At 41.3% G+C, this 25,616-nt stretch overlaps 1 protein-coding gene across 5 annotated transcripts in view; it reads right to left on the reverse strand.

Moving 5' to 3' along the window:
- Positions 1 to 25,616, reverse strand: part of WAPL (WAPL cohesin release factor) — a 66,816-nt gene that overhangs the window by 4,490 nt on the left and 36,710 nt on the right. For all 5 annotated transcript variants that reach the window (XM_020805956.3, XM_020805957.3, XM_072995110.2 and 2 more), the window contains 11 exons: positions 25,120 to 25,272; positions 24,754 to 24,890; positions 19,662 to 19,773; positions 17,302 to 17,526; positions 15,239 to 15,350; positions 13,467 to 13,564; positions 11,957 to 12,033; positions 10,624 to 10,799; positions 9,534 to 9,649; positions 8,111 to 8,272; positions 6,849 to 7,056 (listed from right to left, as the gene is read on the reverse strand). In XM_020805956.3, coding sequence (XP_020661615.3) covers positions 6,849 to 7,056; positions 8,111 to 8,272; positions 9,534 to 9,649; positions 10,624 to 10,799; positions 11,957 to 12,033; positions 13,467 to 13,564; positions 15,239 to 15,350; positions 17,302 to 17,526; positions 19,662 to 19,773; positions 24,754 to 24,890; positions 25,120 to 25,272 — 1,576 coding nt within the window. The remainder of the gene's footprint in view (positions 1 to 6,848; positions 7,057 to 8,110; positions 8,273 to 9,533; positions 9,650 to 10,623; positions 10,800 to 11,956; positions 12,034 to 13,466; positions 13,565 to 15,238; positions 15,351 to 17,301; positions 17,527 to 19,661; positions 19,774 to 24,753; positions 24,891 to 25,119; positions 25,273 to 25,616) is intronic.

Genomic DNA, 25,616 nt, shown 5'->3' on the forward strand with positions numbered 1-25,616 from the left:
TTTCTTAAGAAAATCTAATACATTTCCTAAACACTTACAGAACAGGTAATACTACATATGTGTATACAGAGAGAGTAACAGAGTGTGAACGTCTACACAAGTAAACACTAGGCTGAGCTAGCTATCAGCATTCTGTGGAATGCCAGTCTTACCAAAGGCACTAGCATTATCCAATCTTGTTCATACCACAATACTATCAACTTTAACAGACATGTTGTTCATCCTCTAAAGATGCAGGGCAGTAAAATAATTTGGGGATGTAGGAGGGTCAGGAGGAAGCCACAGAAAAGAATACCTTAGAAGGAAAAGAAATGATTGCAGACAAGTGGAAAGATAAGATGCCTGCTGAAAATCAAAGTTAAAGAAAACAAAAACTGACAGAAGAATTGAATTTAGAAAAATGGGACAAAAAAGAAAGGTTACTTACCTGTAACGATGGTTCTTCAAGTGGTCATTCTGTGAATTCACACAAAGGGTTAATACCAGCGCCAGCGTTGGGCCTCTCGGAACGTTTTCTAGCTGCAAGAGAAAAGTAACAATGTTTAGGACTACCCCTACTGCGCACGCCCAGCCTAACCGTCCCTCAGTTCCATTTGTCCGCCATAGGCCCTCGAGTCAGAGAGACGCCAGTGACAGACAGACAGAGGGGAGGCCGGGCGGGATTGTGTGAATTCACAGAATGACCACTTGAAGAACCATCGTTACAGGTAAGTAACCTTTCTTTCTTCATCGTGGTCTTCTGTGAATGCACACAAAGGGTGATTAGCACGCTTACTAACCGGATGGTGGGCTGTCACTGAAGAGCCGATGCTAGCACTGCCCTCCCGAATTTGGTCTCCTCTTTTGCCCTCACGTCCAATCTGTAGTGGGTTATGAAGGTAGAGGCATTAGACCACGTAGCGGACCGGCAGATGTCGGGCAGGTCGACGCCACGAAGTAAGGCAGTGGATGAGGCAACAGCCCGGGTGGAATGGGCTTTAAGTCCCTGTGGAGGATCTCTGTGGTTGAGCTCGTAGGCAAGGGCGATGGTAGACACGAGCCACCGAGAGAGCGTGGACGGCGAGGCCGGGCAACCCCTCTTTGGGCCAAAGTGGCAAAGGAAGAGTCTGTTGGCCAGGCGAAAGTCCTTGGTCCTGGACACGTAAAAAGCTAAGGACCGTCGAACATCGAGCATGTGGAGCATGCGTTCAACATCAGTCGTCGGGGACGGAAACAAAGTTGGCAGAATAAGTGGCTGATTGACGTGGAAGTCGGAGACTACCTTAGGAAGAAAAGAGACGTCCAGGTAAAGCATAACCTTGTCCTTAAAGAACTGAAGAAAAGGTTGGTCATGGCGGAGAGCTGCCAACTCGCTAGCTCGACGAGCAGAGGTGATAGCCACTAGGAATAGCGTTTTTAAAGAGAGCATTTTGAGGTCACAGGTAGCCATAGGTTCAAATGGGGGTCTGGATAGGGCATGCAGAACCAAATGGAGGGACCACTGAGGGAGTGGAGGACGAACGGGAGGTCGGAGGTTAGAGAGACCCCTCAAAAACATCCTGACGGTAGGATGGGAGAAAAAGCGGGATGAGGGAGAAGCTCTGGGCTGAAAGAAGACAACCGCAGCCAGGTACACCTTGATAGTAGAGATAGACAGGTGGAAATCAAACAGGTAACGGAGATACTGCAGAAGTGTGGAAAGAGACACAGGTGAGGAGGCGAGATCCCTCTGCTGGGTAAATTTCAGAAAGCTGTTCCATTTGTAGGCATACAAGCGAGACGTGGAGGGTTTGATGGCATTGGTCAAGACCTCCTGAATTTCTGGACGATCCTCCACGCCGTCAGATGGAGCGTGTCGAGGTCGGGGTGAAGGACTTCGCCTGCTTCCTGGGTCAGTAGGTCCGGCCACATCGGAAGGGTTACTGAGTCCACAGCCATGCTGACTAGGGTGGGAAACCACACTTGGCGAGGCCAAAAGGGTGCGATGAAGATGGCCGGAGTCATCGAGCGTCGGAGTTTGATCAAGGATCTCTGTATCAACGGGATCGGTGGAAATATGTACAAGAGACCCTGGTTCCATGGAATCATGAATGCGTCGCCGAGCGAGTGGTGACCGAGACCTGCCCGGGAGGCATAGCGGGAGCATTTTGCGTTGTGAGGGGATGCGAACACGTCCAGCACTGGGGTCCCCCACTGGTTGCAAAGGTCCTGGAAGACCAGAGGGTTCAACTCCCATTCGTGAGTCTGATAGTGAAGCCTGCTCAGAGTGTCCGCAAGTGTGTTGTCCTCCGTGGCTACATGGATGGCCACCGGGTAGATATGATGACGGTAACACCATTCCCAAAGGAGGATGGAGAGATACAGGAGTGAATGAGAGCGGGTTCCTCCCTGCTTGTTGACATAGTGCATTGTGGTAGTGTTGTCCGTCACTAGCTGAACTCCGCGGCCGCGGAGGAGAGGAAGGAAGGACTTGAAGGCCTTGATAACCGCCAGCAGTTCCAGGTAATTGATGTGGAACATGGCTTCCTGAGGCGTCCAGAGGGCGTGAATGGTGCGACGCCCGCAGTGCGCCCCCCAGCCGGACGGACTGGCGTCCGTTGTAACTTGAACGGTGAGACGGAGTGGACGAAAGGGCCGGCCAACCGTGAGATGGGGTGTGTACATCCACCACTGGAGTTGTCTGGTGAGCTCCGGGGTGACACGAAGGCGTTTCCTTTGACTGTCGATCATGGGGTCGAAAAGGGTGAGAAACCAAGATTGGAGCGACCGGAGTTTGAGGCGAGCGTGCGCTAGCGCCGGCGTCGTAGAAGACATCAGGCCGAGGAGGTGCTGGGCATGGTGGGCTGTCACCCGAGCACCGGGGAGAAATTTCCTGATGGCTCGTCGAATCTTGTGTATTCTTTCCGGGGGAAGAAAGACTCGACCCTTTACAGCGTCCAAGCAGACCCCTATGTATTGAACTGTCTTGGAGGGAATGAGCCGGGACTTCTGTTTGTTGACAGTGAGACCGAGATTGGAAAGAAGATACAGAATGAATCTTGTGTCTTTCAGGGATTGCCTTCTCGAGGTGGAGACTACGAGCCAATCGTCCAGGTAAGGGTAAACGTGAATGCCCCTGAGACGAAGGTAAGCCGCCACCGGAGCCATGACCTTGGTGAAGGTCCGGGGAGCTGTGGACAGACCGAATGGCAGGGCCTGGAATTCGTAGACCGTGTCCTGGAAGATGAACCGAAGGAACCTGCGGTGGTCGGGGTGAATAGTGACGTGAAAGTATGCGTCCTTTAGATCTATAAGGACGAACCAGTTGGTCTTTTTCAGCAAGTGCATGATGGACTCTAAGGTAAGCATCCGAAACCGTCTGGGTCGCAGGTAAGTATTGAGGAGTCTTAGATCGAGGATGGGTCTTATGCCTCCTCCGCTTTTTGAGACGGCGAAGTAGCGGGAGTAAAACCCGCATTGTACGTCGTGAGGTGGTACTGTAGAGATGGCCTCTTTTTCTAAGAGAGATGATATTTCTTCCTCTAGCGAGGAGTCGAAGGGAGAATGAGTAATGAAACCCAGCGGAGGAGATCTTATAAACTCCAGCTGGTAACCGTGCTGAATAATTTTTAGAGCCCAAGTGTCGTTTGTGATGACAGACCAGTTGTGAAGAAACGGTTGAAGGCGGGTGGTAGGTGGTGAATGGGTGAAAACGGGGGGCCGAAAGTCAAAGATACTGTTTTTGTTTTCTGCCAGGTGGCTTAAAAGGTTGGCGGCGATGGGGCGGACGAGGGCGGTATCCCTGATAGCCCTGGACAGAAGAAGAGGACTGGCCAGAGCGCTGCTGAGGAAGGTGTTTGTAAGGACGGTATTGTTGGGAAGATTGATACTGTCCATAAGATTTACGCCATTGAGGGCGTCGCTGTCTAGATTGAGTCTGAACAGAATAGGACTTAGCAGTTCTCTTAGCCTTGTGAAGGTCCTCCAAATGGGAGTCGGTCTTTTCGTTGAACAGCCCGGTAGCGTCGAAGGCGAGGCTTTCAACCTTTGACTTGACGTCCTCCATTATGTCCGCAGAACGGAGCCAAGCATGGCGCCGGATAGAGATGGCAGACATGAGGACTCTGGCAGAGATTTCTGCTGCATGTCTGATGGAAAGACGTTCATACTTGGATACCGTCTGAGCTTCCTCATATGAGTTAAGAAAAGCTTGCCTGGTGTCTTCAGGTATCATTTTCAACCCAGGCAAAAGTTTGAGCCACAATTGTTTGTGATAAGCTCCCAAAACAGTTTGATAATTTATGACTCGAAGTAGCAAGGTGACAAGGGAGTAGATTTTCCTGCCGATGAGTTCCAGCTTTTTACCCTCCTTGTCGACTGGGGTAACATGAGCTTTGGCCGAAGGCCTTGAACAGCTTGTTTCAACAATGAGCGAGTTTGGAATGGGATGCTTGAGCAGAAAATGAGTATCGGCCCCATGAATCTTGTAGAAGTGTTCTGTGCGACGAGGGACATTAGGTGTAGTCGCAGGCTGAGCCCAGAACTCCTTGATGGCCTCCATAACTACAGGCACAAAGGCTATACTGGGGGGAGCGGTACTGTCCCTTTTTATGTCTCCAAAGAACAAGTCCTCTCCCGGAGGGGAAGGGAGATTCAAGTCCAATTTAAGCGTCTTGGCAAGCCTGGACATCATCTGAGAGTAAGAAGAAAAATCCTCAGATGGAGAAGGAGCGTGAGTATCGCCAGTATCGGAAAGCACCAGATCACCCGGAGGTAAATCATGCGGTGGTAAGGGTGGGGGTTGCTCCTGATCGGAGTCAGAAGACCGCTCCGTGGACACCTCATCTGGATCAGAGGAGAAGACGTCCCTCTTCTTCTTTGGAGGGGGCTTCTCGACGTCGACCTGCGTTGTCGGGGGTCGAACGGGGACCACGGTCGGTGCCGAGGTGGGAGGGGCCGGTTGCGGTGGAGGGGCAACCGGTACCGGAAGAGGGTGGTCTTTGGCTCGAATGGCCCGGCGTCGGCGTCGAGGTCGGGTCGACTCCGAAGAAGAAGAGACATATATGTACCGGATCTTTTTGCGGTACCGGTCTCGAGAGGCGGATGTCGACGACGAAGGAGGAGACCGCGAACGGCCGCGTCGACGTCGATGGTGCTTACGACGCTTAGGGCGGTCGGAATCCGCCGAACGGGAAGAAGAGGACCGACGTCGGTGCTTGCTACGACGTCGATGAGAATGGTGCTTCTTCTTAGAGCGTTTACGCTTAGAGGATTTCGAGTCCGAGCGATCGCTAGAGTCGGACTGAGTGGAAGCTCGATGCCTCTTCTTCGATCGTTTCCGTCGAGGAGACTTCGACCTCGAGCGGCCGGAGGATGGGGACCGACTCGGGGAGCCATGCTTCTCCGTGCGAGAACGTTTGCCTCGAGGAGATTTAGACCTCGAGCGCACAGGTGATCGAGGTATCTTCTCTCGAGGAGATCTCGAGTCCGAGTGTACGGACGAGATCGACACGGGAGGCGACCCCTGGCCCGCAGGAAAAGGGCTATGTGGGGCAGAAGCGAGGCCAGTAGTGACAGCGACTAACTGGCTCGGCGTCGGGGAAGACCTTCCCGAAGGTGGTATCACTTCAGTACGTCGAGCAGGAGGAGGCGCGGGTGCCTCGGCCGAGGTCCCGAAGCGCCTCGACAACTCCTCAAGAATCGGCGATGGGATGGAACCCGAGCTCGGAGAAAGTGGAATAGATGTCATTTTAAGCTGGGCGGCCGCCTTAGCTTTGGACGATTTCGACGGCTTAGCTTTCGGAGCCGGAGGCTCGGGTGAAGCAGGAGCGGCCGATTTCGACGACGCGGATTTCTTCGACATTTTGGAAACTTTGGAGACGACTGAGTGAACAGGAGCTGCTCGAGAAGTGGAAGCCATTTCCCCCTCCGAGGGCGCCGTGGAAGACAACGTTGACTCCCACAGATGAAGTTTAAGGCGCTGTTGGCGAGCCTTGAGAGCGGCCTTAGTGAAGGCTTTGCAGTGTGGGCAAGCTTTGGGATTGTGCGACTCGCCCAAACAATACAGGCAAGTATCGTGGCCGTCTTGATGGGGGATTTTGCGGTCGCACACCACACACCTGCTGAACGGCCCTGAAGGGGACATAGGGTAGTAAGGAAACCGAAACGACAAGTCCAAGGATAAGGCAGAGCAGTCCAAACACAGTCCGAGTAAGCCAGAAAATACACCGGGTCGTCAAGTTGAAGGGAAAAAGCGCTAGGGTAGTCCGTGAGCGAAGCAAAGGTCAAAGCCAAAAATCAGATAGATCGCAATAACGCAGCAATAAACGCAGCTAAGACGAGAGGCTCCAAACCGCTAGGCGGAAAAATGGAACTGAGGGACGGTTAGGCTGGGCGTGCGCAGTAGGGGTAGTCCTAAACATTGTTACTTTTCTCTTGCAGCTAGAAAACGTTCCGAGAGGCCCAACGCTGGCGCTGGTATTAACCCTTTGTGTGCATTCACAGAAGACCACGATGAAGAACCCAAAGAAACTAAGAAGTAAGAGTGAAGTGGCAAAGTTAAGTTTCAGTTTAGTTAACATATCTAGACAGGAAGCAGCAATTTCCAGAAGTGGTTTCTTCCGTTTCATCAAGGAAATACAATTTTGAGGAAGAGAACCTGAAGTGAGGCCAGCAACAGGAGAAGAAAGGAATTACTCTAATCCTTGATCAACATAACTACACTTTAGGGGACAGAGTATGCACTAGAGACATGACCTCAAGTTGCAAAAAGAGGCAGAAAAGAAAATTTGAAAAACTGAACTCAAACACTGCTTGTTTGTTTAGGCAAATAGTTCCTCTACCACCAGTAGCTCTACCCTGCTTGCTCTTCCTCAGCAACCCATGCTCACCTTTATTAAGATCTAGCTCTTCTTCGTCTTCTTCTTTCTTCTCTTTCTCCTCTGCATTCTCTGGCTTTTCTGTAGAAACCCACTGGATCTCTCCACTTGTTTCCTGCCACTCCCCACTCTTGTCATGCTGTGCAGCAGGAGCCTCTTTAATCAGCTCATCTGTTTGGCTCTCTGCCAACTGCGCTGCTCGTTCACGCTCAAGGAACAACTGAGAGGAAACATTGCACTGATGGTGAATCACAAGGCCAAGTGCTTATGCACTTCTTAACTGCCATGACAGAACATCAAACATGCACTTCCTGTACTTTTATGAACATTATCCTTTCTATCAAATGTTTCATTAAAAATTTAGGAATTCCATTGGTTTGTGTACAGCATAAAAATACATTCTGGTCTAATGTACAAAGGCAATGCAAAAACACTGAAAATTTAGTGGACTGCTATAAAATATATTGACACAACAAACCAATAGGCACATCTTCAATTCATGGCACCTGTTGGGATCAACTGTAATGAATTTTAACGAAGAGCAGAAAGTTTTGTCTCATATTAATGAAGAAATAATTAGTGAGAGAGCCCAAACCTGGGTCAAAATTCAGTTGTGAATAAGAGTATCCAAAATGTTAAAAAAAACCAAAAAGATAACAGACTTCAGCTTTGCAAATGTTTGACTACTAATTACAACTGAACATAACACCCAAGTGCAGAAGCAAAGTAATAGATGCTGGGAATATTCAAAGGATACCTATCACAAGAATTCCCTGGTTTATGAAACTCCCAATAACATCCAGCTAGCCACTAGACATTGCACAAGACTGCCTTAGCAAAAACAAACACTAAGTAATGTGGCAACTTTATCAACTTTATTTCAGAATAAGTCTTACTGGGTTACAATCCAGTTCTTCAGACACAAGGAGTAAAATATCTGGATCACATCCAAGATTAAGGCACACGACTATGTGCAGGCACGTGACTCCCCCTCCCTCCATGCAGCTTTCCTCCCCCTCCATGCAGCGATCATTTTCAGCCCCTTTGGTTCTGGTCACAACAGAAACCTACAGGGGGTGGAGTCACATGCTCACACAGGGGCAAAGTCACATGCATGAAAGGCAGAGCCCTGCCTAGCAGGGCTGAAAATTAGAGGGTACATTGATCACATGTTTATATACAATGTACATGATAGTGTGGGGACAGACAACTTTCAATAAAATGCATGGTTGTTACCAGGCTGCATATATTTTGGAGTAAAAGGGATGATTTACCTGTACTAGAGCCTGAACAGCAGCCATCTGTCCAGATGTGCTTAAACTATCATTGGCTTCTCCCAAACAGAAGGAATCAAAGGAGCATGATGTTTCCATGTTTACAAGACAATGTCGATTTCTTGCACTGTACTCTACTAGATTAATCAGGAGGCCCAAACCCTGCATAGATACAAACAAACAGGTCAGTAGTAATGCCCTGTTATCTCTTGGATATATGTTACCCTCCACATATACTATTTGACAGTGAAAGTAATTGTACATGTCAATCAATCATGTTTGTCATACTTATATTATGTGCTACAAGCCAAACGGGCACACACGTTTAAATTGATCATCCACACTACTCAAACATCCCAAACCATTAACCATCTGCTAAAAAGAGATTATCTTCTGCAAGAAACATCTATGTGAAACATTCTTGGCTATTTTTACTCATGGAAATCTACATTTCCCACCTTGAAAAAAACAGGTATTTAGATACAGAAATGTTTGGAAAGGTTTAAAGATATAATCAGCTATTTTGGCAACTGAGATAGATCACTTACTGTTTCCATAACTTCTAACCCAGGATAAGGAGATAATTAATCTCTGTTTCTTTTACTAGGCTGTACAGTACATCTAAAATTCAATCTTTGGCTCTCTTAATAAAAAGATTGTGATTGCTTGGTACTTCCACTAGAAACAGTAAAGCAAACCTATTTGTTTTGCTAAAAACTACAGGCAGTCACCTGAGTTGCTGCTGTCTTTGTATTTTAAGAGTACTGTCATTTTCCCAGTGTGAAATGTATATAATTATTAATGGTCAGTATCTCACTGCATTAACATAAGTTCTGTGTAATTTGCTGCAGCTAACTGCAGATGAATGACAAAATACAAGGGCTGGTCTTGGTTGTGTTCCTGGTCACATGTTCAAATGTGAAACCAAGATTATCCAATTACTGGCAGCAAGTTACACAAACCTTACATGAATAACAACAGCATTCTGGCTAGTGATTCCAAATGCATAATGTCTATCTGGGGAATGAGTTCAATTCTGACCTATAGACTTAAAAGAGCTAGCTAAAGGAACAGCAGAGGTGGAGGGTCCCCTACTTCCCCCTTTTTAATATTTAGGTAGATGAAGACTTGTGGAGAACTTTAAAGCTTGTTTTTTTTGGGGGGGGGGGTAATTTACTATTGATCTTTATGGAAGTACTGCCTACTTTTAGATCTTGGATTTTGTTTTGTTTATTTCTTATATATTAATATAGAAGTTTCACCCAAAAGTATATATTGAGTTATTTGTTGTAATGCTAACTATTCCTTAACATTCAGTATTATTCATGTATTGAAATATTTATATATTGATTCTAAGACCCAAGAATCTAGGGGGGAGGGGAGTCTTTATTTCTAGATTTTTTAAAAAAACATTTATACTTACCAGAACCCGAATATCAAATCTTTGTTCTTGAGGTAGGAACTTTGGAACCTGAAGTACACAATTCAGAGCTGTGCTAATAAGACCATCTTGCTCGCCTGTTTTTGTGCTACCCCACTCTGTAAACATTAAAGCACAGACCTTTTAAAATATGGTATTTTCCCACTTGGGAAACAAAACAAAACCGGCACTGCCTACTTGTAGATCCTGGATTTTGTTTTGCTTAATTGGTATTAATTTATATAGCCTCCTACTTTTCACAAAAAGTATTGTTATTTGTTTAAAAAACAGATATTCATTAAAATTCATTATTATGCATAGTAATAGTATATAACTTGCTGCAATTAACTGCAGATAAATGACTTGGTATAAGGACTTGCATATTTATATACTGCTCTAGATCCAAGAATCTTGGCTGGTGGGGCAGCAATCTATCCCATTACAGGTTTATGTTTTAATCGCACAAATCACTTTCTCATCAAACTTATTCCCTCCAACATCTCCTTATTCAGAATCTGATTTTTGTTAAGAAATTTACGGTAGAAACCTGGATCAAATTTTCTATTATACCAAACCCATCAGTCATGAACGCACTGCAACTCCCTCATGACCTCTGTAACATGACTGAATCAACTAAACACCATACCCCTCTCAAATTCAGCTAAGGTGACAGTCTCCTTTTCTCATTTTCATCTGCATTCGCTTTTTCTCATTTCCATCTGATATTTTAGTGACATTTATCATTTCAATCCAAAAACAGCAAGTTGCTGTAATGAGAAAATTAGTTTGTTTTCTGTTTTGCTTTGTTAATTTATGTTGACTGGCCCAATTTCAAATCCTGTGACCTATGTGTCATCAAGGTCTACAGCACACACAATAATCATGCTCAGATGAGTTATTTGAAGTTTCAACCCTGCAGAATTATTTTCTTGAACCTTGACCTTACTTCTTAGTATATACATTTATTATCCAATCACCTGGCCTAAGCATAAGTAAAGTTTTTTTCTGATTACAATGAGGAACTATCTGCCTGGACAAATAATAATTTTATTTTATGATTCATTGTGTAACTGCTACAATAAGAATTACTTACCATTATCGTTTGTTAAATTGAGTAAGACGCCAATGATAGCTCTCATACAGTCTTCCACTGCCTTACCCACATGGTTTGTTACATTCTGGTGAGGCAGTGGCTTACTATCTGGAAGACAGATCGTGTCTTCCGCACGGTTGTATCTCTGGATCAGCTCCTCACAATGCTGCAATGCTCTGGAAGGAGAAAATGCCAACACCACATAACACACATAATCTCTACATTACAGTAGGAAAAATGTTTATGCTAAGAAACATAGCTACAATTCTGAACAGTAAGTTATATCTCATGCTAGCGTAACTGCAATGACTGTTTCACATTAAGAGCCTACACCAGCAGCGCAACATCCAATACTATCTTTCAAAGTGTCATCTCATATGCCTTTCAATGAAATAAGATTTGTAACTCATATGAGTGGATAGATATGAGATCACAATGGAGTCTTACATTTCTCTGACAGCCTTAATATCCTCTCCAGGAACTGCCCAGTTTACATCTTTATTAAACAAGGCTGGCACATTAAACTACAGAGGCAAGAGACATGAACAAAAAGCACACATCATTGTTTATGGCTCACATAATGTGCCATAACAACTATGATGGCAAATGGTAGGATACATATATGGACCTGGAATTAACAAACATCTTCTACTGGAAGCTGCAAAAGTTATAAAGCAGTTGGTACTTTTATTCCAACCACAGTGCTCACAATGATTTGTCAAAGCAGTTTTCATGTTGCGCACAGCAACCCAAACACCCAACTTCCAAAGAGTGGAGCATGAGATAAGGAAAGAAGAAAAAAAGAGGAGGGGGAGAGGGACTTGGGAGTTCTGAGGGGAATCTGCTGCAAGAAAAAGACTCCAAAGATTGAGATGTACATTTGAGGGGTAACATGCTTATTACAAAATTGGGATATCTTTATCATACAAATATAATTGCTTGCAGAATAGCTACTACTAACAGGTACGAAACCAAGCACATCATTAATTGCAAGCAAGAAGTGGCCTCACTTTTTCCACGTGGAAACACTCAAAAATAATGCACAAATTCTGAAAAGCTCAGAGACAAAATTTAAGGTACCAATATATGTGGCTTTAAGGTATTCCTCGCTAAAGCAATTCACCTATCACCAGTGTGGATAAGCATCAATGATTTTTAAAAAATCAATTTGATTTAAATCATGGTTTAAAAGAACATTTTGATTTTTTCAATTTAAATTGTCAACAAATCCAGATTTTAAAATTTAAGTCAAATCCACCCTGCCTATCACTGACCTTTACAAATATTTTCAAAAAGTACCACACTATTACAATAAGTATTAATTAGAACTTACTTAGCTGAAGAGACTATGAGTTGTGAATCCTTATATGCTATCAAGTAACTCTGATTCTCTGGATTATGAACTGTTACCTGAAAAAAAAACACCACACCAAAAATCAGGGTTTCAGTCTGTGATATAGCAGTTTAAATTCTTTTATGTTTGTAATATTCTGACGCCTATAGCAAAAGTTTTATTGCATGTATAAGAACCAATGATGTTAAACTTTTCAACTTCTAGAAATATATATAATTGCAACTCTGCTCTTCATTGTAGGCTGAAGGGAAAAAAATAAGGAAATCATGCCCTTTCATTGTGCAAAATGGACAGGTTGTAGGGGAATCGTGCAACCAGAAATATTCTAGAATGTTCCAAACATGTCCTGTACAAGCTTCTTATGTGCCCTTCCACAAAGCCTACAATGAGGAATTAAAGAAAATAACCAGCTGCCGCACCAAAGCAGATCTGATAGAACCTTTAATACTGATTCTCAATATCAGTTTCAAGTATAGAGGAAAAAACTGCATCCCTACAAGGTTATATTTGTTATCATAATTAAAGCACTGAACAACAACAATTATAAAAAGTAAATAGATAAAACACAAAAGAATTCCCCACTTGGGAGTTGGCCCCACTGAGCATAGCAAAATTGCATACAAAGTTTAAGGGCAACCAAACTTTCTGTGCATCTGGATCTTTGTCAAACTCCCTGCTCAAAATGCTGCTTAATTCCAACACAGTTGCAAGGACCTAAGGGGATTTTTTCCAACTTGATGACCACCATATGGGCCAGACTGAAACCGCCATGAAACTCAGGAAAGCTCACCAGAACAGTTCAGCCAGTTTCCCTTTACATAACTTCTGTTAATCCATTCTACCCAGCAGAGAAAGACTAACCAACAGGACTATTCCACTGGGTTTGGTGAGATAGAAGTTCCTCTTCTACCCCCATTTGTCACCTAGCCATTCAGCTAAACCATTTGCACTATGTCCAACTCAGGTCATTGTTAACAGTTCTTATAGCTTTTAGAACTGGTAGCTGAGTTTGCTTTTGATATTCCTCTGCCACCATCCTTTTTGTTTGCTCATTTCAGATTGTGATTCTGCGGATAGGCAATGTCATTATTCTCTGCTAGTCATTCTGGTTCCTCTTTTTTGGCTGAAGAGTTGAATGAATGGTTATAGAGCTCTAATTTTTCTCTCAAAGAAAAAAAGCAATGAAAAAGGTGAACCAAGAACATTTTCATCCCATATTTATCTCTATACTTGGCAGTAACTTTGGAAGACCTGAAAGCCATTCAGAGTCACTGAAATGGAGTTGAACGTGACTATTTGATTTAGGAAGATCAGTACACAGCCCATCAACATTAAGTCAGGGGCAAAAGAAAAAAGGGGGAGGCAGCCAATTGACATAGATCATGCCAGAACTGGAAGAATCTATGTTAAAAAGATCTGTAGACATGACATCCCCCATTCCTGCTTCTGAATTTCTCAAAGAATTGTCTTCTACAATTGCAATACTTACACTTTCTAAAACCCGTAAACACCTTTCTGCTCCCCACAATGAAGCAACCAATTTCTCTTCATTTTCATCACTGCTTAAGTGATCCACACATTCTTTAACTAAAAAAGGGGGTGGGGTGGGGGAGAGAAGAATATGCAGATATGAGAGTTAGAATCAGCACTGTAAAGATAACATTTCAGATGCATCAGGACAGTCCATGCTGCATGTCAATTCAAAACCAAGTAATAAAATACTTAGCAATAAAGCAGAAACAGTTGCCAAATACATATTGCTGCTAAGGAATTTATGCTCTCAAACTAAAGACTACAGTTAGCTTTGAAGAATCAGCAAAGCTTGAGGGACTGTGGTGGCAGGGACCACAACTATATGTGTTAATCACAAAGTCCAAGTGCTTTGACTCCATGAGTCCTGGCTTCCACCAACAACATTGGTGATTAAATGCCCCAACAGCCTGATTACATTCTTTTTAGTTTAATACACACGATTGCATAAAATAGCTAGAGGCTACTCTAAAATAAATTCTCAATTTTCCAAAACATCATCAGCATCACAGGTTAATCTATTAAAATTTAAAACATACAGTACACTGACATGAAAAAATATTACCGTTAATTTTAAAAAGCAAAATTGGTTGTATTCAAGTCTTTAGCATATCCTCAATTAAACTTCCCAAAATCAAAATTTCATCATTTATAAAACAGATACATAACACAGTTTACAGTGGTACCTCAGTTTACAAACGCCTCAGTTAATGTAATTTTCAGTTTACGAAGGAAAATCCATTGAAAATAATGTCTCTGTTTACGGGGTTTTTTCACAGTACAAAGGAAGCTTCCCTAGGATTCATTGTGCCTGGAGGTTTATAGCACCACCCCCGTTCCTATGACAATCCAAGTTTCGGTTTATGAATTTTTCGCATTACCTAACATCCCGGATAATGCATTAAATTCATAAACCAAGGTACTACCCTGTTTCCCTGAAAATGAGACCTAACCTGAAAATATACCCTAGTATGATTTTTCAGGATGCTCGTAATATAAGCCAAACCCCTAAAATAAGCCCCAGTTAAGTAAAACCCCGCCTTCCACCATTGTGCACCAACCAGAAGAAGATGACATGACTGACTGTATTTCAATAAATGTAGATTGTTGTACATGAAAAAAAAAACACCCCCTGAAAATAAGTCCCAATGCATTTGTTGGAGCAAAAAATTAATATAAGACCCTGTCTTATTTTCGGGGAAACATGGTACTGTAGTTTATTTTTGAATGAAAAGAAGTTTAGCAACTAAAACACATTGTGATAGAAAGGGATGTTTTTGCACCAAAACTGCATAAGAGGGCACCCCAAAACACCCTGCCTTGTAGCATTTAACATTCAAGACTGTATATTAATAGATCTTTGCAGTGATATGGAGGCAACTAAGACAAAACAACTATGGTAACACCTACTAACAAGATAAATACTCTATTTTTCATTCTCAACTGGAGGTAGGCATAGCAACAGTCTTTTGTTTTTTTATTACTGTATATTCTGTGGTGAGAATTGACTAAGGTCATATTGCTACAACTGTAGACAATGCTTAACATTAAATAGCTTAGTTTAGAATATTCTAAAAAATCTGCAACTGTCATCCCCCAGATTTTCTACATGGACATAAGTATCTTATAACTGAAGAAACAGTTATTTCATTCTACTGTGCTATGAACTCAGAAATTATGCTCCTGTTTTAAAACCCATGTAGTTCAATTCAGTTCAAGGCAAATGAATACCTTTATCTACAATATGATCAAGACCACCAAGAAGTCGCAGCTCTTCTTTAAACCAGTCTCCTGCCCGTTTTGAAGTGAGAGAAAGCAGTGTCTCCATTGCCAAATGACCAGTCTAGAAAACACACATACATAGCAAATTTGTCTGTAAATAGGGCAACATTCTACCAGCTCCTTCATCCATTAATGCTACATCTTCAATCTCAATTAAACAATTATGTATTGTAGTGCAAGTTGTGTATCTACAGAAATATTTTACTCCTCTGTGGCCAGAATCTGTGGGATTTCACATTGGTGTAACATAACTTTTGCAGGTAAATTGCTACCTGTAGATATTATGCAACAGATAATATGCTCTCTTAACTTTAATTCATCTCCAAAAATTACACCATCTGAGTTATGCCTGAGGGTGCAATTAACAGGATTTAGGCATTTATTTTCTAGACTTGCAAAGTTTAACAGAATAGTCCTGCAATATCAATCTCCTGCCAGCTCTTGAAAACAGTATTTGCTATTCAGAAACTAAAATCGGCATGCTATAAAGTAAAACTGAACCATTTTGTGAGCCTTACATTTCCTGACCTAGAGTCATGCTACAATTGCTGGTAGCACTTCAAAGTGAGCCAAAATTTAACAGGATAGGAACACACCAAGGTGGTGCTTTTGCTGGTGCTTTGGCCAACTTGTTCAATATGACATTGCACGCTATACAGAGAAGCTTGATGCATGGAAACTGAAGGCAGGGCATTAAAGAGCAGGGTATGCCCTCTGCCAAGAAATACTTGCAGATAAATATAGGAGTTTATGCTGTAAGTGACAGAATGAAGTATGAGAATGTTTCGTAGATGACAATGTCTCTTTCTAAGAAGTTCAAGCATTATGTGCTAATCTTTATCAACATGCTCAGTGGGCACAGAATGCTATCTACGCAGGTGGGGAGATAACTGAAGATCTGGGATAAAAGGGGAGGGAACTGAGTATCCCAAAAAATGGCAGAAGCATTCCATGGTGCAACAATATGCTACAAGTTCCACTTGTTCATATTTCCAGGATGCATACATTACTTGTAAAACTATATGTTATAACATCTTATAATAAATAGGACTGCAAATGTGAGTGAACACACCCACACAATGAGTGACTGATATCCTATTGCTTACAATAATAACACTAGAGATCTGGTGTGACAATTTACAACTAGAGCAGGCCCATCTGAATAAATGGAAACTAGAGGGAAGTTGATTCACCCACTGAATGATTCAGGAGGTCTATTCCACTGAAACCTACTACTGAAAGTAGTAGAATTTCACCACTGAATGTTAAAATATCAGTGTGGTATAGTTAACTGTTTTGCCTCTCAGAGGAACCTTTCCATAATCCAGGATCATGAACATGTTTAAAATGTGAGTGGCTAGCCCCAGTTTGCTCCCTGTTTTCTTTTTTGTCACACAAGCAATGATGAATCTGAAAAGGAGAGGTTCCTGCTTGCATATAGTCTCTATGCACCAGCAAGAATATAATAATATAAAGTCCACTACTTTCTTGAGTGTCAAGTATAAAAACAAGCAAGAATTGATCTTTCAACTTGCCACTGCTTATGTGAGCAAAGTGATGGGTATTTGTGTGCATGTGCTTCCCTTTAATCATATTCATTACCTTGGATTACAGAAGGAGTGAATAGGGCTATGGTTCCCTGAGAGATTTTAAATCTTTTCAAACATTTCTCAGTGTTTACTTATAAAATCAATACAATGCAAGAGTTCAGCCAGTCTATGGAACTTAATCTATTCTGTGCTGCCTTTCAGTTAGTGTGAAGGAAAAAATCACATTAAAACCTATAATGTTACATACTTAAATATCTGCTTTTCATCTTTATTGATCTGCCTTGTTTATTTAAAAAAACCATATGTATGAGGAAAAAGCCATGACTCAAAGAACTGCTTCATATGATACAACGTAAAAAGCATCTTAAAAGTTAACAAGTTGCATATCTAGTAGTCTAATTCAAAAATCATCAAGGAATATGTTAAATTATAGGAAGATTAATTAAAAATCACAAAACCCACCGTTATATTTTCCAAATCAAGGTGTTTATTGTGAACTGTTTCGCAGAGTCTTCTGATTTTTTCCTTAATTTTGTTCATATCCTTTTCATTAAACAACTTGGACGAAGAGTCTTGCTCTAGTTCTAGAAGCCGAATCATTAGATCTAAGCTGGCACGATCTAGATCCATATTCAAGCGATCTCTGCTCAAGATATACATTAAAGCTGCTGTACAAAGTGATAAGTTCTTCACCAGAAAATACAAAAAAGGAGGAGGGGGGGAGGAAAAATAATGGACATTTGTGAAATGCAGCAATCTAATTAAAATCCATGGGACGTAGAAGAGACTGTGGATGAATGGGAAATACTTTTCAAATAGGTTGATTAGAGTCAAGAGTCCCAAAGTCTCCCTGTATGCGCCCAAACTATTCACACAAAGTTTTCCTAGTTATGTTTTAGTTACTACTCCTTAAACCAAAAAGCTACTGCTGCTGATGGTTCAATGACTTATGGATACAACTGGAAGGGAAAGGAAATACAGAGTGAGAGCCCATAAACCTTTATGAATTTAACCCTCTGCATTTCAACCCACTTTCAGATATTATTCTCCCCACAACTTAAACAGCAACACACTAAAAGTAACATTTTTTAAAAAAAATTCAAAGCATAAAAACACTTGTAGCAATGCTAACATCAATGAGATTAATACTCACTTGAAGCATCTGGGGGAATTTTAGGTCACTTTTTAAATTTCTAATTGTTTAAAAAGTCATTATATTACTAATAGATAATATAACATGTTATTTGTTTGCCAAGAAAGCAGTTTGTACCCCAGATTGTACACATTTTTCCCCTCAGTGCACCACTTCTCTCCTTCTGTTTCCCCACCTGCTTATCTCACCTTTCTCCCTGAAAAACGTCACACAATATGGGAAAGTGAAGAAAGCAAAAACAAATGTAAAAGGTAACTTTAAAAAATCACTACAACAACATGAAAATTTAAAAGCCATCCTAAAAACACATCTATTTTAAAAAATAAATAAATAAAAGGTAGCCCCTGCTGTATTACAAGCCTCCAGCAACTGAGCTTAAGAGGCTCATTTGAATAAAAAAAGTAAAGAACCACAATAAACATTTCATTACTCAGTTAAAACTTTTATCTCGCCACAACCCCACAGTTTCTCTTCTGCTGTCCTTCAAACCCTTGTCTTCTTTCTCACACTTCTCCCCTATTCGCTTTTTTTCTATTCTGTATTCCTGCTTCTTGCCTCTGTATCAAATTTTCAATGAATTTAACCATAGCAGAAATGGTGCCTTTTTCTGTATCACTAAAACACAGAGATACTTGAGCGAGCTATGCAGTACGGCTCGCTGAAGCACACTGTAAAAATTAGTTCCAGTTTCACCATACTACTGTGAATTCAGAGATTGACATTTTTTCATTCACATATGTATGTGAGCTCTAGAATCACCAAAAGCTGTGGGAAACCAGTATAAAAAAATCACTACAGTAGGACCCCCATATCGGCTGGGGATTGGTTCCAAGCCCTGTTGACACTGAAAACCACAGATAATAGTGAACACTATGATATATGATAAAAGGAATTATATATTTCACTATTATGTATGATTAAAGGATAAAAGTATATACATTTTTGTCTGTATGTTTAAAGGGGTGGGGAAACAGGAAAAAATATTTTCACATGCATTACCAGCACTAGCCACTAGATGGTGCCAGAGACCATGCTATGTATTTGTCAGTAACAAGTATTCATAGCGCGGTCTCTGGCTCCGTCTAGTAATCAGTTCTGATAATACATGTGAAAATCCTTTTTCTGGATTTTTTTCTTTTACTATTTTTAATATTTTCAGACCATGGATAAGGGGGTCATACTGTACTGTTAAACCCACCAGGAGGTATAATTAGTCCATGAATCTTTGATGTACAAGGCCTGAACTAAGAAAAAAAAAATCAGTGCATAAGTTCTTGTGTCCCAATTTAGTAGTGTAACAATAAACTGGAAGTGTGCAAGGCACCACAACATCCTAACAGTAGAAGTGGTATGTGTTCCCACATGCCATCCTTCAAGAATTTCCATATTGATTCTTTTCAGACTACATTCAGTGACCAGTACTTATCTTCACTTATCTATAACAGTTTTTGCTAATTTACTTAAAAAATCATAAACTACTGGAGACCAAAAAAGCAAACCCAAAGAAAGAGCATTATGATACCATGTGTATTACAGCAGCAATTTCTGCCAGGGGAGTTGGGAAGGCAAAAAATTTAAACCCTTCTATAGATATTTGCAAAAAGAATTTGCTGAAAGGAAAATTAAGAGATTATTTTAAAATATCATCCTGATCATAAAATATGCATACCTGATGATGCTGTGAGTCATCCAGTGTCTTGAACACCATTGCTACCATTCCATGTGCTCTCAAATGCATTCGGAAACTGGGCATGGCGCACTTTGTCGCCAGGCTGATAACACTGAAATAAACAAACAACTCTAGCCTCTATCACCAATAAAACTTTTAGTTCGCTATCCTACTGAGTTTCCACTGGGTGGAAAGTCCCACCAGCACAATAATGTGGGACCACACCACTGGCACGAATAGTACCATTGTGCAAGTGGTGATCTCCATGAAGGAAATCTGTTCATGCATTTACAGCAACGTTTAGACAAGCTACATACAGTATTATTATTTTGGAATGACTTTCTGCTCAGCAAAAGCTCAACAGAATGTTAACTTTAACATTCAATGCATGGGTCAAGCTCCTGCCCCCACCCCTGAATGAAGCACAGAAGATCTGTCAACTTTGCATTCAATTTTCCACACCAAAAACATACGAATTTTTTGCCAGGCAGCCTATAATTCAGATGACAAGTTGTGTACTGTAAGGTAATGTTATTTTGGCCTCTAACTGGGCAAAATTAGACCATACAGAGGTAAAGATACTACCCACACTTTGAGTAATAAAGAAAGCAAGAGACCTACAATGAAATCAACATCAGTGACCAGTGTGACTTCAACTATTTCTCATTTAGACATGCTAAGATTAGCACACATATGTGGCAAAGGGGTAATGCTGGTGGGCACTGGCCCAGCACCTCTATTGTCATGCACGATTCAAAGGCACAGAAGCTCTACCAAACCAAAAATGGTGGTAATTTGAATTAGCGTAGTGCAGTTAGATTGTTGGATTAGGACTTGAAGACCTCAGTTCAAGTCTCCACTAAACCATGAAATGCACTGGATGATCTTGGATCAGTCATCTCTCTTAGCCTCAGAGGCCTGTTGTAAAAATTAAAGGAGGAAAACCATGTACACTACCACTTTGAGCTCACTGGAGGAAAAGGATTAAAATGTAATTTTTAAAAAACCCAACACAGTGGTGCCTTGCAAGACAAATGCCTCACAGGACAAAAAACTCGCAAGACAAATGGTTTTGGCAATGGGGGTTGATGACTCGCAAGACAAATGTTCCTATAGCCGTGCTTCGCAAGACAAATGATTTCTGTTTTTTGTTCCTGCCTCATGTTTGCTGATTTTTAAATGTTTTTCTATGATGTTTAAAAAGTTGAAGTTTTTTGATTGATTTTTTAAAAACCATCTGCACAATATGTATGGCTTTAAAGAGCACTTAATAAACCCTTTGTAAACCAAATTTGACTTTGTTCTGACTTTTTTTGCCCATAGGAATGCATTAATTAGATTTCAATGCATTCCTATGGGCAAACGCGTTTCGCAAGATGAATTTTTCACAAGACAACATTAACCGCGGAACGAATTTAATTTGTCTTGCGAGGCACCACTGTAAATCTGTTTTGCTTTCAAACCTCACTCTATTACTAATGCTGTTCAATTAAGGTCTGCTTACAGTGTATCTCAGCTACCTTCAGGATCAAGTCTCAGTTGGAGTCCCACACTACTCAAACAGCCCCTCCCACATACAAATAACCTTTGTATTTTTGCCACCTTCTATTTGAGCTCAAACAACAGTAGAAGTACAGGTTCTTCACTGGTCACAATTTCTTAATGAAGACACATATCTGGAAAGTGCCAGCAGGGAGATGAATAGAAAGGTCTACTGGATCCAAGAGCAGTTATTATCGTGTTTCTCCGAAAATAAGACAGGGTTTTATATTAATTTTTCCTCCAAAAAACACATTAGGGCTTATTTTCAGGGGATGTTTTATTGGTTTTCATGTACAACAATCTACATTTATTCAAATACAGTCATGTCACCTTTTTCTGGTTGCTGCACAATGGTGGGGGACGTGGTTTCACTTAGCTGGGGCTTATTTTAGGGATAGGGCTTATATTATGAGCATCCTGAAAAATCATACTAGGTCTTATTTTCAGGTTAGGTCTTATTTTCGAGGAAACATGGTAGTAACAGTCATCCAATGCACAAAATTTTTTAATTGTGTCAAGACTACAAGTGCTGCAAAAATAAAATACCAATGGTACCAAACTAAAATAAATTAGCTACTGACATGGCACCATTTGACCCACCAGCTCTACTTTCTTTCACTTGTTCACTGCTTTACATGTCAATCTGCAGCTTCTTGTGCTGTGTCTGTGCTACTCCCATTTTGCTGTCAGTCTTCAAAGAGATCATTGCAAAGGCAAGACTATTTATATGGTGTTGAGGAATGCAATGGGTGATGAGTCAGGCCCCTGATCAACCAAGAAAGCGCCAGAGTAGACCTCTGGTCTAAATGGGCGGGGTATAAATCTAAAAAAATAAATAAAAATAAAACAAATCATGATCTTCTTTGTTCTTGTAGCTGTGTGGTTAATGTTATTCTGTGAAGTGGAAGGAGTAAATACTATTTCCAATTTTCGCTCTGGTTCACAACTAGTGGCCACAAAAGTAGACTCTGTCTTTCACCTACATCAGTGGTGTCGAACTGTGGCCCTCCAGATGTTCTTGGCCTTCAACTCCCAGAAATCCTGGCCAGCAGAGGTGGTGGTGAAGGCTTCTGGGAGTTGAAGTCCAAGAACATCTGGAGGGCCACAGTTCGACACCACTGACCTACATTAAAAGCGCTCAGCGCAGAAGAAATAACCAAAACAAAGAACTAATTACTATCAAAATTTATTTGATGGAAAAGAGAATGTCAGATTTCAGTGAAAAAAGTTCATATCAGGAATTGCATTCATGTATTGTAATAATGACAGAGAATGAGATGGTTGGACAGTGTCATCGAAGCAACCAACATGAATTTGACACAACTCCGGGAGGCAGTGGAAGACAGGAGGGCCTGGCGTGCTCTGGTCCATGGGGTCACGAAGAGTCAGACACGACTAAATGATGTCGATTGTCATAATTAGAGATGTCCTAATAATTTCATATTTTTTTAAAAAAACAACAACACTGAACCAGTATACAGTAACCAGTATATACTCGCAAGACGATTGCCTCACGGGACGATTAATCCGCAAGACAATTGGTTTTTGTGATCATTGTGGCGCTTTGCAAGACGATGTTTTCTATGGACGATTTTCGCAAGACTTTTCTCCCCTATCGAACGCATTAAATAGATTTCAATGTATTCCAATGGGGAACCGCGTTTTGCAAGTCGATGTTTTCTATGGACAATTTTCGCAAGACAATTTTTTTCCCGCTGGAACGCATTAATTAGATTCCAATGCATTCCAATGGGGAAACGTGTTTCGCAAGACGATGTTTTCACAAGATGACTTTTTCACGGAATGAATTAACATCGTCTTGCGAGGAACCACTGTATTTTCTTTGTATAGCTTTGTGTCTTGTCATTTAAGTCTTCTTTGACACTGTATCTCTTTTTTAAATGACCCAATAGAAGCAGTATGTCCTAGACATATTTATTAGGTGAAACAGTTGAGTTTCTGCAGTATGTCATCTAATGAATTTGAGGGTTTCAACTCAAGCAAGAGGAAGATGTCCCTACTTGCAAGCAGGTTTGCATTTTCAAAGATAGAAATCTATCATTTTCTCTTCATTTCAAGAGGCATCGCTAGCTGTAAACTATCAATAACATAGGTCGGGGAACAGGGATAAATGACCCCAAATGGGGTAAAAGTGAAAATCCTGGGGGTAATGAGCAGAGTGCTACCCCCCTCCCTCCCACTCCCTGCAGGCAAACGCCAAATTGTAAGCCACCTTTCCGTTACTTCCTGGGTGCAGCAGGGCACTTCTAAATGCTCCGTTCTTTCACTAGATCGGAGAGATAAGCCTCCCTAATTGGTTAAAGCTGGGGATTAGCCCCAGCAATCAATCAATCCGGGGCTTCAGAATGACTGCTTCCTCCGGAAATGAATGCAAGCAAGCAGCAGGAGGGAAAGCAAGGGAAGGAGGGAAGAAAGGTGCGAGAGACTGAGGACTTCATCAAGCTTATTTAAATGTATGTAATTGTAGAAAATGTTGTGTGTGTGTGCATGTGTGTGTGTGTGTGAGAGAGAAAGAGACTATGAAAACTATGAAAAAGAGCTAAAAGTTAGCAATTTGGAATCTAGTTCCTCTGCCCCTTCGAAATCCAGCTTGTACTTCTGGGAGTTCTTGGTCCACATAATGCTGAAGCCTGCCTTGTAGGATTTTGAGCATACCCTTGCTAGCGTGTGAAATGAGTGCAATCGTACGGTAGCTGGAGCATTCTTTGGCATTGTCCTTCTTTGGGATTGGGATGTAGACTGATCTTTTCCAGTTCTCTGGGCACTGCTGAGTTTTCCATTGATGATGATTTTAAAAATAGTGCACTGGTCCCTTGATATTGGGCTGTGGCACCAGGGTGTGTGACATGACCTTTAGCCTGGTTTGTTCCTTTTTGCACACCACACATAGAATGATTAAAGTGGTAGGGAAAGCTCACCCCCCCCCAATTCTGCATTGGCTGTCTCTAGCAAGCATGCCATTGCTAGCACCACTCTGGCAGCCACTGATGATAATTAAATCTTCTGCCAGCTAGTAAAAATTGAATGCAACTTGCTAGGCACGTTGGACACCTTACTACTCCCTGTACCACACCATGGCTGGAGTGCAATGTGTTCCAGCCTAAATAGTGCACATCTTTATCAAATTTGGTGCATCCTGCTAGTTCAGTACACAGCCTGTGTAGATTCAATAATATTTTAATTCAAATAATGTATGATTTCCTTCCTTTCGAATCAAGGGGGTAATGTCGGCATATATAATTTTTTTTTTGGGGGGGGGGGTAGAAGGTAAAAAATTTCCCTGACTCCTGATCAATAACATCAAGCCTGCTTTCTTATCTTGGAACTTAATTTAATATCCAGCCATTTGTTTCAATCAGCCAGCCTGGCAAAAATTTCTGGAGAACTCCAAAGTTAGCATTTGGCTGTGAAATTATAATTGGTTCTAATAAAGATCATGTTCTACAGAGTTTAAGGATAGACGTAATTAAGAAATCATACCCAGTGAAGAAAGAATGCTGTTTCATATGCCATGTTAAAGGTATCTTACCTAAGGCAACGAGTATTCAGGGGCTGATTGCTCTTCAGTCCACTTAACAAGTATTCAATATCATCTGTGAACTCTTGATTCTCCCCAAATTCTACTACATCATTGAAGTGCTTCACATGTTGAACAACTGTATATAACTGGAAGGCAAGTATACAAACTTTTTATTAATTTTATAGCTCACCTTTGTAAGAGATAACTTTTTCTGAAAGCGAAAGAAATCAGATAGTTAAATGACTGCCAGGTTATCAACCAAGAAAAAAAAGATGCTACTTCTCTACCTCATTCTTTATCATGCAATTAACATTACCTTTTTAAAAACTGTCATCAAATGTATATTGGGGGAAAGGTTTCAGACACTCAACTTACTTCTTTGTCTTCTTTCCTACATTTCAAGGCTGTTACTATCTCCTGATAGGGTTGAGTGGGCAAAGTCACAGTTTTTATCACTTTTGGGGGTGGTGCAGGAGCTTTAAATACTCCATCATCTTTAAGAATTGCCTCTTTAGAAGATAATCTGGCCTATGAAATGAAAAGTACTACAATTAGTAGATGTTTAAAATGAACAGTGAATACAGAATTATACACAATTTTTTTCTTTCATGTACCAAGATTTTCAGAGATATAACCACAACCCTTCAGAAGTGCAAATGAAACACCTAAATACCTTTCACCTATTCAAAATAATTGTTTCAAGTTTTTTAGTTCTACTTATTATAAAGTTTCTATAGTGAAAATGAAGATAATAACGTTCTCACAATTTAGTTAAAAAAACAGATCACAAGAATCACAAATTTACTGCCACCTATACATAAAAATAGAGAAAACAATACACTGAATATGGAAAGAGATCAAATATCAGTAAA

This window comes from Pogona vitticeps, chromosome 3 (genome assembly GCF_051106095.1).
Source record: "Pogona vitticeps strain Pit_001003342236 chromosome 3, PviZW2.1, whole genome shotgun sequence".
In the NCBI taxonomy this organism is placed as follows: domain Eukaryota; kingdom Metazoa; phylum Chordata; class Lepidosauria; order Squamata; family Agamidae; genus Pogona; species Pogona vitticeps.